Source organism: Vulpes lagopus, chromosome 10, assembly GCF_018345385.1.
Source record: "Vulpes lagopus strain Blue_001 chromosome 10, ASM1834538v1, whole genome shotgun sequence".
Taxonomy (NCBI): domain Eukaryota; kingdom Metazoa; phylum Chordata; class Mammalia; order Carnivora; family Canidae; genus Vulpes; species Vulpes lagopus.
Genome location: NC_054833.1, coordinates 57,094,785 through 57,112,989, shown reverse-complemented (window position 1 = coordinate 57,112,989; position 18,205 = coordinate 57,094,785). Strand labels below are relative to the sequence as shown.

Sequence of the window (18,205 nt, the reverse complement as noted above, 5' to 3'; positions counted from 1 at the left end):
CACCAATGTGTGCTCCACGGGAGGATGCCTCCTCCTCCCCGGCTGCAGGGACTCACCTCTGCTGCTGCGTCTGGTCTGAGCCCTCCGCCTTTAGCTCCTCCAGCTCCTTCAATGTCTTACAAGCTTCGGCGTCAAGCCAAGCGAGTCTGGCGGAGGGAAACCGAGTCAGACCAATGCACCTTGCCTGGCAGGCCGCAGCACCCCAGGCTGGCCAGGGTGAGGGCCCCCGGGACACTGCTGTGGGACCAGTGGGCACTCCATGGAGACACAGCTAACGGGGGAGCTCCCCACGTGAGGCCCCGTGCACACGCTGACATGCACACACCCCGGGATGGTGCCAAAACGACCACAAACATCTTCAGGAAAGCGAGCCATGCTGTCCTTACAACTCCTGGCCTGACCGCAAAAAAACACTGCTGCTGTATCTTCAGTTCAGGGCCCAGGCATGGCTCCATCACGTGAGGTCAGAAGGGAAAAGCTAACTCCAAGTCCAATTACCTAACAGCCGACACTCGTTTTCACTTTCCCGCAATACAAACACGTCGGCCACACAAGCACAGAGCCCGTCGGCACTGCTCCCTCCAGAACGTTCTCCCCACCCCCCAATGGGAGCCTGTTCCCAGGCCCACAAATCTCTCTGTCCCCCTCCCGCCCCCGTTTTTCACCCTTCGGCTCTGCCTCACATCACAGTCATAAACACCCCTTCTACGACCATAGGTCACAGGGGCCAGGAGTCTTTTTGCTCCATTTCTAGAAGTCTCCATGGAGCTCATGGCCGCAACAGACAGACAAGCAGCTGGCGGACAACAGGCGCCTACGGGATACAGTGAAGGAAGCAAGTGCAGGAATTCACTGTCCGTGCCGCACCGCGCCCCTGAGAACAGAGCCTGGGGTCTGATGGTTGACATAAAGAGCTGTATCCCCACACAGGAGCATGGAGCCCCCCAGAGCTGGCTCCCTGGGGCCCCGGAAAACCAGCAGCACAAACCTTGCAGCTTCCTGCACAACAGTGCCCCTCGACGGACTCTGCACCTGAGCCTCGGCTTGTGGGACCGATGGTTCCCGTGTGGCACCTCTGGGGCTCGGCTTCACCTTCAGCCAGGCAGCACTGCAAAATGTGGGAAGCACCCCTGGGACCTTGCGTGCCACCCCCGGCACCTGCGCAGCTGGCGGTCCTTGGCAGGGCCTGGACAGAGCCCGGCCCAGTGCCTGGGGACACGGTCTCCTGCCCCACACGCACCACCACTAGGTCAGCAGACAGGGAGCAGTAGGCCCACTGTAATAGACACCTGTGTCGCTAAGTTCTCTCCCCTTGGATGCCCTGGAGGCCATCCAGGCACCATCACTGCTGCCCTCCCCGTGCACGCCGGCCACAGGCATGGGCTCCTGGGTCGGCGGCGTACATGTTCACCGACCGAGGTTTTAATGAGCGTCTGCCTGAATCCACACAAACACACCCATAGAAACATAGAATTTGGGCAGCCCCGGTGGCGCAGCGGTTTAGCACCACCTGCAGTCCGGGGTATGATCCTGGAGACCCGGGATAGATTCCCACATCGGGCTCCCTGCATGGAGCCTGCTTCTCCCTCTGCCTGTGTCTCTGCCTCTCCCTCTCTCTGTGTCTCCATGAATAAATAAATAAAATCTTAAAAAGAAAAAAAAAAAGAAACAGAATTTAGAACCAACGAACACAACGCACAGCAGGACACAGACTTGAGATCCAGCTGCGCTGCGTACATGAGGCATTATATCCTCTAGACGCTGCTTCTTCAACCATAAAGTGAGCGTGGATGGGCAAGCGTGTCCACTGAGTCTCAGAGGTGCCCACCCCGCCTGGCTGCTCCTCACCACCTCGCCGGCCTCAGGAAAGGTGGCCCGAGGGCCCCACTGTCTCCCTGGCGCCTCCCCCTGCCCTTCCCCTGCGCTTTCCACAGCTCCTGACCCATGGTAAAGACGCCTCTTTATCTCATCCAGTTCCACCTACTGGCTGCTGGTGCCGAGGACCTGCCTGCCCTACCTCTGTGGAATAGGGCCTCATCGCTGCCATGTGGCAACCATAGAGACACACAATGACATCGCCGCCATTCTCACTGACCCCACAGCATGAGACCCACAGGGGTCTGTGATTCTAAACCTTGTCTTGAAATCAAGATTATTTTTAAATCCTCATCTGTTCAGCCAAGATCTGCTCACGCCTACGACGATCCGTGAGGGCGGAGGCCCCACACCAGCCCCTGGACACTCAGCTATGAGGAAGGCACTAGAATCTATCGTGTGGACACAGGGGCGTCCACAGGGGTCAGGAAGGAAAAGGGAACCAACAGGCTCCTAGACAAGCTCCTCTCACTTATTTCTCACCCAAATAGCTTCTCTCCTCAAGGACACTAAGGCTACTGCTTTGTCAGCTCTAAGTGATGGGCGGCCAGGTGGCTTTGGCCCCACAGAGCACAAGCACCAGCACCTACCACTTAGGAGACGCCGGTGGGGATGTGGGATTCGGAGGCACCCACGGGGCTCTGTGCTCCCTCATGGGCTGCTGGCTCACTTTCAGTCTGGATGACACCGTCGTGCGTTGCAAGCGGCTTCTGCTCTGCGATGCAGGGGGTCTACTTCTCTCGGCTCTGTGGGGGCCCTGAAAGACAGAAACGTACTCAAAGGAGCTCATTTTAACCTCTGGTGGACAGAAGCTTTGGGGTCCCCATGCTGTACCAGAACCCTGTGTGGAAATCACTGAGGCAGAAACCTGGGGGTGGGCGCACCTCACACAAGGAGCACACTCACACACAAGGAGCACCTCACACAAGGAGCGCACCTCACACAAGGAATGCATTCACACAAGGGGCACACTCACACACAGAACACACCTCACACACGAAGTGCACTCACACATGGAACGCACCTCACACGGAACGCATCTCACACATGGAGTGCACTCGCACACAGAACGTGCCTCACACAAGGAACACATTCACACAAGGAGCACACTCACACACGGAACGCACCTCACACAGAGTGCACTCACACACGGAAAGCACCTCACACGAGGCACACACTCACACAAGGAGCACACTCCACACTGAACACATCTCACACACGGAACGCACCTTATACAAGGAGCACACTCACACATGGAATGTATCTCACACATGGGAATGCACATACACGGAACGCACCTCACAGTGTACTCACACATGGAATGCACCTCACACATGGAGTGCAGGCACACATGGAACGTACCTCACAGAGTGTACTCACACACGGAAAGCACTTCACACAAGGAGCACACTCCATACGGAATGCACTTCACAGAGTGCACTCGCACATGGAATGCATCTCACACACAGAGTATGCCTCACACAAGGAACACACTCACACATGGATTGTACCTCACACACAGAGTACACTCACCCAGAGTGCACTCATGCACGGAACGTAGCTCACACAAGGAGTGCACTCACCCAAGGAGCACATTCATACATGGAACACACCTCACACACGGAGTGCACCTCACACATGGAGTGCACTCACACACAGAACGTACCTCATACAGAGTGTACTCACACATGGAAAGCAGCTCACAAGGAGCACACGCACACATGGAAAACACCTCACACACGAACGCACCTACTCACACACAGAAAGCACCTCACGCAAGGGGCACACTCACACATGGAACACACCTCACACACAGAACACACCTCATACACAGAGTGTACTCACACACAGAACGCACCTCACACATGGAGCACACCACACCTATGAGTGCACTCACACACAGAATGCACTCACATACCTTACTCAGAGTGCACTCACACAGTGCACCTCATACACGGAGCATGCCCATACACGGAGCGCACTCACACTGAGTGTACACACCATATTCCCTCCCGGGCCAGGGGCGGTGTGGGGTGAGGACTGAAGCTGGACACCCTGCATTTGCCATCTTTATATATATATATACACATACATATATATATATATAAAATAATATATACATGTATACATGTAACTGTATGTTTTTATATGTTTTACATATATGTATTTTATACATATGTATGTTTTTTCCTAAGCAAAGAAAAAAAAGAGATAAATTTCATGACATTCTCATCTGCAGAAGAGGAGCTAGTTTCTTCCTGTGTTTCTAGAATACTCCGTGATCTCATGGAGGAGAAGCATGGGGCTATCTGGCCAAGAGCACCCATGACACTGGGAAGGGCCGGTCCTCACTGCCGATGGCACCCCCAAGGAGCTGCCCGGGACGGAAACAGACCTGATCCAAGCAGGACCCATCAGTCCCTGGTGACAAGGGTCCAGCACCATCCCGAGGGCCACCTGCCGAGACTCGTGTGGCTGTGGAAGCCCACACACGGCCTGTCCAGTGGCAGTAACTCCATCAGGGCTTTAGCTCAGGAGGCGTCCTCCGGCCTGTTCACCACTTAGCTACACTTAAGACCTGAGGTAGCTTCAAGCCAGCTGGCTCCATACAGCAGGTGCTGACCTTAGGCTGCCTTTGTGCCACGTCGCTTGGTGATGTGTCAGGACCTACCTTCAGTGGGAAGCGAATCTCTGTCCCCTCCCAGTTCACATCTTCCAAAGCAGAAGCAGAAGAAACTGAATTTTCAAATAACCTGCCCAGTCATGACCTTGGTATCAATTTGGGTCTCAGCAAACCAGGACAAGAGAGAATGCCCGGTCTGGGAGCAGCATTAGAAACTGTTATTTTTTGTTAAAAAAGCAAAAACTACCCGGAGCCACCACCAAGCAGCCACTGAGCATGGACATGGCCATGGAGGGGGCCGCCCCATACCTGTGGCAGCCTCACCGGCACCTGGGCCTCCTTCTTTCCGAGCGCTGTGCTCCCGGCCACGGGCCTCACTACCGCTGCTCTGGCCCTTGCCAGGACCAGTGGCTCTGCCAAGAGGCTGGCACTGGGGTCTGGAGCAGGCAGCGCTTCTTCCAGAAGGATCTCCGCATCCATCGCATCCTCCGAGCTCTGGGTCGCTGCGGGCACTGCCCCAAGGAGACACTTCTCTGTAGGACATTTCAGAAAGACAAACAGAGGGAAATGCTACTTAAGTGGGTGACAAGGATTTCTAGCCTGCAGACATCCCGCCCAGCACATAAACACCGAGGCGCGCTGCTGCCAGAGTCATTGATTGCCCTGTGACTCTCACATGGACCCACACACAGAAACCCAGGGGCTGTGGCTAACATTGGGGCTCACTGCCCACGCGTGCTCCTTCCCGGCCCCTCGGCCCAGCCCTGCCTGCCCCTCCTGCTGTCCTGCTAGCTCCCAGGGCAGACCCGCGACTATAGTATCAGCATCTCCTGACCGACCCCTTCGTTGTCCCTGGTCACCCCACCTGGCTACCAGATGTGTTTTTCCTACGATGTAAGCATTTAAGTGTCACTTCTCATAACTTGCACTGGCCCCCAATCTGATACAGAACGCACTCTGAGCTCCATCTGTGATGTTCATCTTGCAACAGGAAAAGAAATAAAACATCTGTATTTGAAGATGAGACGATATTTTCTACATAGAAAATCCCAGGCAATCTACACATAAGTTAAATGAGAAAGAGGGTTTCTGGATAAAAGAAAAATATACGAAAGTTAGTATCATTCTCATGTATCAAATATAAGAGAAAATATAAGAGAAAATTATCCTGTTAGCATTGGCAACAAAAACTATAAGACACTTAAAAACAAATCTAAGAAAAGATGTATAAGACTCACAGAAAATGTTCAAAGGCATTTTAAAGGACATGAAGGAAGATCTGAGTAAGTTGTTTTCATGAATGGAAAGAACACGGTGACGTTGTCAGTCCTCTCCCAAGTAGCCTATCCTTTCAAATTCAAATTCAATTAAAATCTAAGCAGATGGGATCCCTGGGTGGCGCAGCGGTTTAGCGCCTGCCTTTGGCCCAGGGCGCGATCCTGGAGACCCGGGATCGAATCCCACATCAGGCTCCCGGTGCATGGAGCCTGCTTCTCCCTCTGCCTGTGTCTCTGCCTCTCTCTCTCTCTCTCTCTCTCTCTCTCTCTCTGTGACTATCATAAATAAAAAGAAAATTAAAAAAAAAAAATCTAAGCAGATGTTTTTGTGGATCAAAATAGGCTAGTCCCAATGTTCTTCATAAGACTACAAGTACCATGTCAGCCCAGATGGTTCCGGAGAAGCACAACCAGGCAGGGGTGCGTGGGGATGGACCCCCAGAGGTCCCCATGCCTGGTGAAGTGCAGGGCATGGCACACAGCACAAGGCAGAGTGCCCAGCATCCATGGGGACAAAACAAACACAGGCCTCGCCCTACGCTCAGGATTGCTCATGTTTAAATTAAATGAAGACATAAATGTGACAGGAAAACATTAAAGGTTTCAGAAAAAAGTACAGGAGATAGGATGAAGATGTTGGGGTGCAGGAGCCATTCTTAAGAACATCCCCAATACACCTGAATTAACTACAGCAGCTGCAACTTCCTCCGGACAAGAAGGTGTAGTAAACTCAACAGAAAGGCCAGAGTCTGAAGTAGGGGTCTGTGATGCATGCAACGGACATGTGGTTAATATCTAGGAGATAGTAAAAACATCTAGAAATCTGTAAGAAAAATGAATAATCTAACAGAAAAACAGGCAAAGGATACAAATAGACAATTCAGAGAGAATCTGAAGTGTCAATAAAAACATGAGATGGTCCCCAGTTATCAGAAAAATCCAAACTGAAACAACAAAGTACCGTTTCACATCTGAGACTGGGGGAGAGGCTTAAGGTGACGATCCCAAGGCGATCCCAGGGATGACAGGGGCGAGGATGGACAATGGTGCCCAGAGAGCACGGAGGGAGCACCAAGGGAGCACTGACAGGAACACTGGGGTAGCATTGAGGGGAGCACTGGGGAAACACCGGGGGCTGCAGGCGTGAACCAGCCCAGAATGCAGGGCAACTCGGGAGCTCTAATGAAGCCTGAGGCTTGTCCACACTGCAGCCTCATCCCTGGGCCCATGCTTGGCCTAGAAAGGCTCCCATCCTGTTGGTGTTTACACAGCCATACTCGTGCCCATGAGCACACGCTGACAGCCCCAGTGCTCCCACAGGGAAACTATGCAGCCGTGAATCTCCTGAGTCAGAGCTCACGCATCAGCACGGACGAGCCTGAGGAGCTGACTGCAGAAGGATGATGCGGGTGCCAGGTCCAGATGGTAGCAAACAACAGCGCATCTACAGATGGATACCCAGCGGCACCGGCAGGCAGGCCCACCCGATAATCAACACAGGAGGACCTTAGGGGAGGGAGGGAGGGGACAGGAAACATGAAAGGGTTGGGGGGTGCCCAGCCGGCTCAGGGGAGCCACGCTGGATCCCGGGTCGTGAGTTTGAGTCCCACATGGGCGTAGAGTTTACTTAAAAACAAAAAAAAAAAGAAGAGCCGAATTGCACCTTTCTATTTTACGTCTAAAAACAAAATACAGGGATCCCTGGGGGGCTCAGTGGCTGGGTGTCTGCCTTCAGCCCAGGGCGTGATCCTGGAGTCCGGGCATCAAGTCCCATATCAGGCTCCCTGCATGGAGCCTGCTTCTCCCTGGGCCTGTGTCTCTGCCTCTCTGTGTGTGTCTCTCATGAATAAATAAATAAAATCTTTAAAAAATAAATAAAAATTTAAAAAACACTAAAGCAAATAAAGCAAAAAAGTTAAAATCTCTTAAGCCTGGAGAGTACACAAGTATCTGTAATTTTCATTCTTTTTTTGTATGTTCTAAATATTTCATGCTATGAGGAAAACTGCATTCAGACTCCTGCCAGCATCAGGGCCCGGACCTCCAACCCGGTACCTCTCTGAGCCAGAGGCAGCTGCACAGCCAGAAACCTAACATGGGCAGAAGGAACATGACCGCGGGCCAGGACCGGTTAACACACCGCGACTAGAGCCCAAACCTGACCTGCAGGTCCTGAAGCCTGTTTTGGGTTTGCAGGAACCAGCTGCCAAGGCAGGAGATGGGGCCGCACAGTCTGAGGGCCTGGCTGATGGCGGGACATTGCCACCACCCTTCCCTGACCAGCTGTACAGACACACCGCAAGAACATTCCAGAAGCTGCTGAAGAACCGCACCGGCCAACAATTACGTCAGCCACGAGATCAAGTTGGGTCATCACAAATATCCTGGAGAGGGCAGCCAGGGGGAGGAGACCGCAGGACATGCACGTGGGGGACCAGGTTGCAAGAGCCGCGGCACAGACGTGGAGGGGGGATCCTGCACCCAGGCTGCGAGGACACGGGAAACATTAACCAAACAAATAAAGGTAAGAGCCCCCCCCCCGCCCCCAGCCAAATGACAAACACGCTAAACTTGCAAAGTGGCTTCGCCCGCTCCTCAGTCCACAGGAGCCAAGACAAGGCTGAGCAGCACGGTCCTGTCTCGGGCCAGCATCCACACTCGCACCCATGCCCTCTCACGGTGCCCATGGAACCCATGGCGGGCAGGCCAAACCGAGAGGCAGACCACTGGGTGGACGCATCTTGACCTTGGGTCCTCTACCATCAGGGAGGCTGCAACAACTAGCAGAAACACCTGCCACGGATGCCAGCCTGCTTACTTCCACGATACAACAGCTTTAGGATTTGAAAAGTGACAGAACTCATTCTCAAGTGGCCACCAGAGATCAGTTTCCTCAGCTACAAGGTGCCTGACACAATCCAACGTCCCCTTGTCGTCTGACTGTCCTCAGGAACCAAACACACCCGCATTTTTACAGCACTTGGTGACTATCCAGAGCGCCACTGACACCTGAGCCCACCATGGGACAAGGACAAGGATCCACACCCCATGATGACGCAGTGCCGCTCAGACACAGAACATCCTCGGCTGCGGTCACAGTGTGGTCGTGTGGCTGCTCCCCTGGGCGCTGCTCTCCTGGGCAGTCCACAGTCCAGTGCACAGGCTGTGCCCCCAAGGACCGTGAGCCCTCAACACCCAGAACCGAAGACACCGTGGCCTACCACTCGGAGGCCTCTTCCTCCTGATGCGCTGCCCCCGATCACTGGATCAGGGACACGGCAGGTGCCCCAAGGGACAGGAGGCTAACTCCAGGCAAGGGGAAGGCACTGTCCCGGCTCTACTGCCCACCGTGAGGGCAACGGGGAACCACAGCCAGCACACGGGGTTGTGACCTCCACGGCAGAGGTGGCACCTCAGCATTGGTGGCAGGGACAGACCGGGCCTGATTACTAACTTTCAACTCAACAGAGGAAACAGCAAAACATGAGACCTTGATGCACATAGTAAAGCACAGCACAGAAAGCCCTGGCCAAGGAGACCCATGAACGAGGTTCAAAGTTCAGGTGCGTCCTTAGTCCCAAGGAACCTGAGTGGGAGAAACATAACCTCTCAGCCGAGGGAAGAACACCCACTGCCAGCTCTTCACAGAAGCTCCCAGAAGGTCAGTGGAGCGTGAAGCCCAGGGTGGGAATGCAGATCAAGGCAAGTGTCACACAGGCTCAGCAGACCTGACTCCGTGGTGCCCAGCAACAGCATCACAGAGAACTGCCAGGAACAGGCCACAGCCAGACCTCTGGGCAGCTCACAGCACAAGCTCAGGGCCACGATGCAGAAATCCCAGGAGACATGCGCACACCATCATGTCAGCCGGCTGCCGATTCCATAACTCAAACCAGAGCACGATAGGAGGAAAAGCAACAGGAGCTGGAAACGAACCCGTGGTTCCCCACAGACAGTACGACCATGCACACAGTGGAGCCACTGGCACAAGACGACGCCTAGAGCCAGTCAGACGTCTGTGCCAGTGGCGCACGTCTTAGAGGATGTCATGTGCAAGAGCTCTGAGCACGGCCCCACAGAGGAACGAGCTGAGGGGAAGAGGAACCAGCATTAATGCACGTAGTCTGCACCTACAAGAGGACGTATGGTCAACCCCTGCATACGGCGACACCTGGCATTGGAGATGTCAGCTCCTCGTCATGACCCACCATGTCATCTGTCGTCTCGGGGGTGGGTGGGGGCTGCTGGTGGGAATCACATCCTGATCCTAAAATTTCTGTGGACGTGCCAAGGGTCAAGGTCAACAAAGGCATTCTGGAAGAACCAGGGGCCAAGCGTCCCGGTCAAGAGTCAGATTAACGACGGCACATGCACCCCGGCCCAGCCGAGACCAGCAGCAGAGAACCTGGGCCTGGAAACTGACCCCGATTGCGGACACGCCATGTACGGCGGGAGCAGCACACGTTGTCAGTTTGGGGAAATAATCATCATTTCAGATGCAAGTCCTCAAGGAAACACACGGGAGCACGTTTTACTAACTTTGGCACTGGGAAAGGCTTAAACCGGACATAAGGAGAGACGCAGGGACACTTCCGGGAAAAGATGGTGATGTGGGACATGGTGAAACCACTTCTCTGCTTCCCTGGAGATCCCATGGCAACATCTAACCAGTGCCATCTCACTTGACGGTTTCCAGCACACACACTGACTAGGTCCACACGCACAAAACCCCCCCAAAAGAAGAACTGCTAACCAATTTTAAAAAAAGAGAGAGGAAGGAAAAAAAGGACAAGGAGGAGAATGTGAAAGAGGTGGGCGAGAGGGCAGGAGACTGGAGCGAGCACTTTCCAAAAGGTGGCAAGTACTGGCCTATAAACACCTGCAAATACTCACCCCGTTACACAAGCACAGACATGAAAGGAAGCCAGAGCAACAATCGGGGCACCTGGGCGGCCCCTCAGGTAAGCATCCGACCCGTGGTTCCGGCTCAGGTAATGGCCTCAGAGTCGCGGGATCCAACCCCATGTTGTATCCATGCTCAGTGCAGTCTTCCTGGATTCCCTACCCTCCCCCTGCTCCCTCCTGCCTCCTCTCGCTCTCTCTAAAGTAAATAAATGAATCTTAAAAAAAAAAAAAAAAAAACTAACCAGAATGATAGTTTACACACTGAGCAGGCAGCCAAACTCACTAAGACTGGTAACAGCAAGTGCCAGCAAGGATGTGTGGCGGAGGCTCACGTCCGCTGCTGGTCGGCATCTAACCGGTCAGACCACTTTGAAAAGTCTGTACCTGCTACAGCTGAACAAACGCATCCACTACGACCCGACTCACGCCGGCCAGAGACACGGTGAAAACCGAGGCTTTGTCTGCCATCACCCCAAAGCGTGAAAAACCCGCTCATGAAGATGCCAGAATCTGTGTAGGTTCACACAGTGGAATGCGGCAATGAACGGCTCCACAAACACACCTCCCACAGAACAGGAGGTGAAAGTGGCCAGTCCCAATGTGGTACATCACATGCAATTCTAGTTTTATAAAGCTTAGTAAAGTCTTAAATCTGGCAAAAACCAAAGTACGGCATAAACAATCAGAATAACCATTAATCTGGGGACGGAGGTAAGGCAGGGAGATGGGAAGAGGGGATTTCTGGGAGCTTCTAATGCTCTACCTCTCGACCTATGTAGTGGTTTCACAGATGTCATCTTCTGATGACAGCCTGAGCTCTCAACTTAAATTGTGCACACTTTCCACCTCTATGTTCTACTCCAGCTGAAAAAGGAATGTTAGGGCAGCTCAGGTGGCTCAGTGGTTTAGCGCCACCTTCGGCCCAGGGTGTGATCCTGGAGTCACAGGGATGGAGTCCCACATCGGGCTCCCTGCAGGGAGCCTGCTTCTCCCTCCGCGTGTGTCTCTGCCTCTCTCTCTGTGTTTCTCATGAATAAATAAATAACATCTTTTTTTTAAAAATGAAAAAGGAACATTAGGTTACTGGATTCATCCACCCCAACACCATTGGCAAATTAAAAGTCCAATATTAAAATCTTAAAAACAATTTCAAGTCACTGTCAACACACATCTCCATTACTTTAACAAAAAAGAAAGGAAAAAGCAGATGAAAAGAAAATCTAAAAAATTAGGAGACGACACAAGAACATTTCCGACTCTGCACTCGGATATGTCCCTCCCAAGAGCAGGTGTTGCATATAAACGGATCTATTACATCTGGTGGGAGTGATGCCCTCACTACAGCTGTCGGCCAGTGTTACTCTGAACCACATCAGTAAAAAAGAAAAAAAAAAGAAAAGATACAGAACTGCAAAGAGAGAAGCAGAACTTATTTGTGGGTGATCTCATCTACCTGGAAAAACACAAGAACAAACAAAATCTCGTTATTTCATCAAATCCAAAACACCAAGACCTATCGTTATTTATACACCAACAGGAGATTTTAAAATACTGCCAATTAAATGTAAGATCTCAGCAACGTAGCAGCTCACCCCAGTCTCAGAACCAAGGGAAGGACTGTGGGCACCGTCTGGGATCTGGGCCAGGACCATGACTACACTGGAAGGAGGTCTAACCCACTGCCACACGTGATAAAGAGAAGATCCCCTTCGAGCCGCAATGAAAACCATGACATGAGAAACATGGAGCAGAACCAGACCGGGGATCTAGGGGTCCCTAGTATCTGAGAGTCAGGAATTCTATGCCGAGTGCTGTCCCTTCACCTGCAGGGGGAAACAGCACAGGACCACGGTGGGCACAGTGCGGTCCCCCCACCCTCCCCAGTCCAGCCTGTGAACTCAGGAGGCCTGGCTCACCCCCATCGCGCCTGACCCGGAACCTGACGAACTCCTTCTAAATTCCTCTGAAGATCAGCAATCGCCATCAGCAGAAGTTTGAAAAAGAAGAACAAAGAGAACAGCAACCTCCTGAAACTGAACCTGATTCCACAGGCTTCACAAGTGTCTTAACTCTCAGTAAAAAATCTTTATACACTCAAGTACAACGTTAAGAGGAAACCATAGGGATCTGCCCATGGTTTCTGGAGCAAATGACGAAATACCTGCAATAAACGCAGATGCGGAAGAGGTCCAGAGTGCAGGGGGAGCCCAAACACCCATGAGGGTACGGGGAGAAGACAGGGGGCACGGGAGCGGAGGACTATTTAAACATACAGCGGCCAACCCTCCAGTTCTGGGGGAACAAGAGATTACCTACTCCCAATGCCAGGGAAACACACATGCCCGTTTATCTGTGTGTGCCCCTGTGTGTGCTCCTGTGTGTCTGCATGTGCACCCGGTGCTGACATCTACATACAGAACCTTCAGAGGCAGAGTTCTAACCACCAGCCCTTGAGGAAATCTCCCCTGGGTGACCTCAACACCATGACGGGGGAAGAAAGAACCTGACATCACCCACCCTCCTCTGTAGGGGACCCTCCACCCTCCCGCCCCAGGACACATTTTGGTTGCCACTGGCTTCTCTGGACTCCAGTGCACCTGCTATGGGCTGGGCTTAGGCCCTGCCTCCTCAGTGCAGCGAACGTGAGAACCCAGCTCCTGCCTCGGACCATCCAGGTACCTACCAGCGGAGAGCTTCCTGGTGCCGGAAGACCTCGTGGCTTCCTGTGGAAGTGTCTCCTTCGCCACGAGGGGCCTCCTCTGGCTCTGCGGCGAAGGGCTGTGCCGTCTCTCCGAGGCCCCGTGGCTGCCCATGGGAAACTTGCGCTGCAGGTCCGTTGAACATGTCTTTACCTTCTTTGGCGACAGCTTCTTTTCCAGGAGGGATTCCAGAGCCTGCACGAAACCCAGAAACCAGGCCCCACGTGAATATGTGGTCACACAGCTGCGTCATCCAACAGCCAGCGGTGTGTCATTCAGCCTGAAAACCTTATTTAGGGCATCTACCCACTGAACGGAATCCTGCACACTTTGTCCTGCAGCCCGCTCACTGAAGCCAGGGGCACGGAGATCATGAGCAGAAGTACTTTACAGGCATCCAAATCCACCGCATGTTATAACTCACACGGTCTTCGGAACCTGATCCCATGGGCTTCACAAGCATCTTAACTCTCAATAAAAAAAATCTCAAAGGTCAAGCACAAGGTTCATGTGTAGCATACGTCTCTAGGGCTGTGGTCACTTCCTCTCTGCCTGGCCCCTCACTCATCCGCGCACTGAGGGCCTGGCCTGCAGCCGCTCCACACTTGCTGAGGATGACTGAATGCGGCCCGAGGGGCTCTCGGGGTGGCAGTACAGCAGAAGGACGTCAAGCTGTGGGACAGGAAGCTCGTCAGCAGGACTCAAGGAGTGTCCTGGGTTACTGAGTGTTTTCCAAAGTGGGGCAGACAGACACGTGAAGAAGCGTCACATTCCGGGGCTCCTGCTCAGATCTGGGAAGGGACCGGAAGCCCCCGGGGCCTCCCCAGGACGGCGAAGACGCACCCTCTGAACAGATCCCCATGCCCAAAACGTGTCTGACAAGAAAGTTTAAAAAGCACTGCATGACCAGCCACGCTGTTGGAAGGTGTGCACCCCCACAGCTCTCCTGTGGTGAGTTCCCCATGCCTGGTGCCCCCGCAAACCACACCCATCAGGCCGGCGATACTCAAGGTGGAGGGGCCGTGGGGGCCACCAAGGCTGCTTAACGGTACAGTCACCCTGAGGTATCCCCCAGCGTACTGTCCTCCGGAGTCCCTGTGGATGGGTGGAGGGAGCCAACTCTGGGGAGGGAGCAATGGGAGAGTGTGAGGACAATGTGATGGCACCGCAGGGTGGCAGAAGGGCAGAGTGGGGCATCCTGCTCTTGCCGTGTCGTCCAGGCCAGTACCTGCCGGCCCACAGCACAAAGCTACAAGCTGTCCTAAGTCTCCAAGCACCTCTTCCCAAAACTCCAGCTGGAGCACGCGCCCATCAAGGTGCTACCCGCAGAGGGTGCTGCTGCCTTCCTGTGAACCCTCATGGGCACGGCCAGGGAGTGGAGTATCCTGGCCAGCACCACATCTGCAGACCCGGCCAGGGGTCAACGCACATTCCATTCCCAAGCCGCCCTTCTCACACGACTTGACGTGCAGCGTTACAGACTAGACTACAAAAGCAGCAAGTGAAAAACAGAGCACTTCCTCCATCCTCCATGGAGCTCACGTCACCAGGCAGCCACGCTATCCTGTCTTCCTCACAGATCCCAGCGAAACCAGACAGCAAACATCACTTCCCTGCTTGGAAATAAGGCACGTTTAACGAAACCTGGCGTCCAGTTCGTACCTCAATTTGCCGCAAGATGTCCACAACCACGTCGGGCACAGAGGGGTCTGCGTCCAGCCTGGCGGAGCAGAGTGAGAGCTGGCGGATGAGGCTTCCCAGCTCCCTGCACCGTGCAGGGACGGGGTGCTCCCCGCGGTCAGTAAGCTGGGTGACCAGCACCTGTAAGGCCCGGATAGCTCCTCGGTGGGCAGCGGCCAGCCGTGACATCGCCCACGACTGGAAAGAACGGGGGCGGAGGGTCATTCCACAGTCAGAACTTCTGCACATGAACCCCCCATGGGCACTCGCAGCCTGTCTTCTTCCTGGACAGTGCTCCGCCATGAAACCGCCTCACGATGAGGGAATGCGAGTGCGTAACAGCTTTCTGGTGACAAATGGTCCTTCCCTCCCTCCCGCCCACTTCTCACACCAGCAGCAGCAGCAGAATCTACCTTCTGTTCCCTGGAGGGCGACCCCCCCCCATTAAGAACGTTCACCGTGCACGTGCACCAGGGACACACATCCATGTGCCCTGAGCACATGGTGGAGCAGAGAACCCGCGCCCACGTCCCACAAACACCGCAAGGGCAGCTTATGACAAACTGAACCGCGTCCTACCTTCTTGGTGTGTCTGATCTTCTGTGGGCTCAACTTATCCAACTCCTCCTGGATCTCCTTCACCTGTGTGGTAAAGAGGAAAAAGTGGAGACTTCAGCCCCGTCCACTATCTTCTCCATAGGAAAGGACACAGCATGTCTTGTCCAAGCACAACACTATTTAAGTCAAGTCACCTGAAACAAGACCAGGCTGTCCCCTCATGCACCCAAAACAGTCCCCAACTTCAGGGTCAAGGTAGTGACAGAGCACAGCGTTCCCCAGGCATGCGAGGGCATGTTCCAGAACCACCTCCACGGCCACAGTGTGGAGCGAGGATGGAAACACCCCCCAACGAGAACACAGAGCTACAGCTAACGCAGGCACCTTCTTTGAGACAAAAATGTTGAGTTTTCAGTTCAAGCAACAAAGCTGACATGTGACTCAGGTGACGGGAAGTGAGTCAGAGGCCAACTCAGGAGGAGGCATCACAGTTCAAATGCACATTTACAAGCATCTCTACAACTAAAGAATGCGAGTCAGCCATGAAATGGGTCACAAACACCACAAAGGCAGACGACAGGAAGAAAAGAATCACCTGTGCTCGTGTTCAGGAAATGCAGCCTCATGAACACAAGACACATAGGACACAGTGGGCCGCGAGGCTGAGACAGGAGACACTGAGGTTCTGTGTGGTACCCACCCATACCGCTGCCCCGCCCCCACCCTTGGTCCCCACCCCCGTACCTGCTGCTGCAGCACATACAGCATCCGGGCAGAGCGCACAGCTTGCTCCTGCCTCCTGATGCGGACGCGCCGCTCCTCATCTGGATCCAAAGCTTCTTCCGTTCTATCTGAAAAGTGTTTCCCCAAAAGTGGATTAGGTGCCACGTAATCACATGAAAAATTCAGTCATTGTAAGTCATAACACAGTGGAAGATCTCTAGTTTTATTTAAAAAAAAAATTGGGGCTCCCACAAAAAAAAAACTTCCACGAGCCACGAAACGAGGAAGGAACAGGCCCATGTGTGGCTCACAGACGGAAGAGATGCAAGAACCTCAGGCTATGCTTCCACCATGGGTGGAGTCCCAGAACCAGTCCCCAGCAGTCGGCCTACACCACCAAGAAGCACCTTACCACTGAAATCCATATATCTCAAAGGTTTTATTTATTTATTTGACAGAGAGAGCGAGCATGAGCGGGGGGAGCCACCGAAGGAGAAGCAGATGCTCCGCAGAGCAGGGAGCCCGACAAGGGACTCCACCCCATGACCCCAAGATCATGACCTGAGGCGCAGGCAGATGCTTCACCGACAAAGCCATCCAGATGCCCCTAAAATTCTTTATATTGAGCCGAAACCTGTAATGCTCTCTATTTTTTCAAAAACCCTTTACTGGCCTATTTTATATTCTGGGAGGTTTCTTTGATACTTTATCTTGAATCCAAAAGAATAATTCTTTCTTACACATTAAGACTGCTTGAGTGTGCAAAGCCTTCCTATGTCTGCCAGGAAGCACACGCATGTATACATGGGTGCTCCACGTTTTCAAAACACGCAAAGAAATTGTTTCTGGGAGAGTCTGAGGGGCGCGCGGGCATCCATTCCTGGGGGAGTGGTTTTCAAATACCTTTATCCAAAACAAGCTCCTACATAAAACCCCAGAATGCAAGTCAGACAAAAGCCATGTTTTGTTAATGCAAGTATATTTTATGATTCAAATACTTAATATTTACTCATTTAGAGGCCAAATGATGAAAAGAATTTTGAGAAAAGCAAAACTCTGAAATCTGAGTTGTGGCTACACACACCCCCTCATGGGCGCCCACAAACCACACAGCTTCTGTCTCGCTGGGGCTGCACGGCATTGACACACTCTGGCGCCACACACGTGGGTCATGTGGGATGCTGGCTCGGGCAGGGTTCCACTAAGGACCCTGCTGGTGGTTCTGCGACGAGCCATCTACAGAGCAGCACCTGAGAGCGCAGGGGCACGTCCGCAGAGGGGCCACAGCAAAGTGCCCGGCGCTATGGCGGTGGGTTTGCAACGTTTCTGCTATAGGTTAGAAGTATGGATTTCTAACAAAACGAAATTTTAAACTAAAAAATAAACACACAAGGGGCACTGGGGTAGGTCAGTCTAAGTGTCTGACTCCTGATTTCAGCTCGGGTCCTGATCTCAGGGCCGTGGGAGGGAGCTCCGAACTCGGGAGGGGGTCTATTGAGCTCCCTCCACCCCACCCCCTCCTCTGCAGGTGCACACCTGCTCGCTAAGATAAATACACAAAATCTTAAAGAATAAAATAAACGATAGGGCACCTAACCGCAAGCTCCCTATTCCCTGCGTCAGGCTCCATCCTCGGGGCACAGCTCCTGACAGCAAGGCTTCATCAGGGGCGCCGGGGACACACAGCGACCATCCGGAGCAGCCGTGCTCTCACTGTGACACCCATGGTGCCACACAGCACACTCGTCAGGGCAGCCACGGAGAGGGGCCTTCCAAACATACAGCTTTGTCATACACGTGGTGAATTCCACCCCCATAACAGGTCCCCCTTCCGCTGGCTGCTTGGAAGCTCAAGACAAGTCCTG

At 53.3% G+C, this 18,205-nt stretch overlaps 1 protein-coding gene across 7 annotated transcripts in view; it reads right to left on the bottom strand.

Moving 5' to 3' along the window:
• KIAA0753 (KIAA0753 ortholog) overlaps positions 1 to 18,205 on the bottom strand; it is a 44,996-nt gene that overhangs the window by 16,235 nt on the left and 10,556 nt on the right. For all 7 annotated transcript variants that reach the window (XM_041771049.1, XM_041771051.1, XM_041771052.1 and 4 more), the window contains exons 4-11: positions 16,362 to 16,468; positions 15,639 to 15,701; positions 15,042 to 15,257; positions 13,364 to 13,574; positions 4,808 to 5,031; positions 2,466 to 2,632; positions 989 to 1,108; positions 57 to 146 (exon numbers count right to left, since the gene is read on the bottom strand). In XM_041771049.1, coding sequence (XP_041626983.1) covers positions 57 to 146; positions 989 to 1,108; positions 2,466 to 2,632; positions 4,808 to 5,031; positions 13,364 to 13,574; positions 15,042 to 15,257; positions 15,639 to 15,701; positions 16,362 to 16,468 — 1,198 coding nt within the window. The remainder of the gene's footprint in view (positions 1 to 56; positions 147 to 988; positions 1,109 to 2,465; positions 2,633 to 4,807; positions 5,032 to 13,363; positions 13,575 to 15,041; positions 15,258 to 15,638; positions 15,702 to 16,361; positions 16,469 to 18,205) is intronic.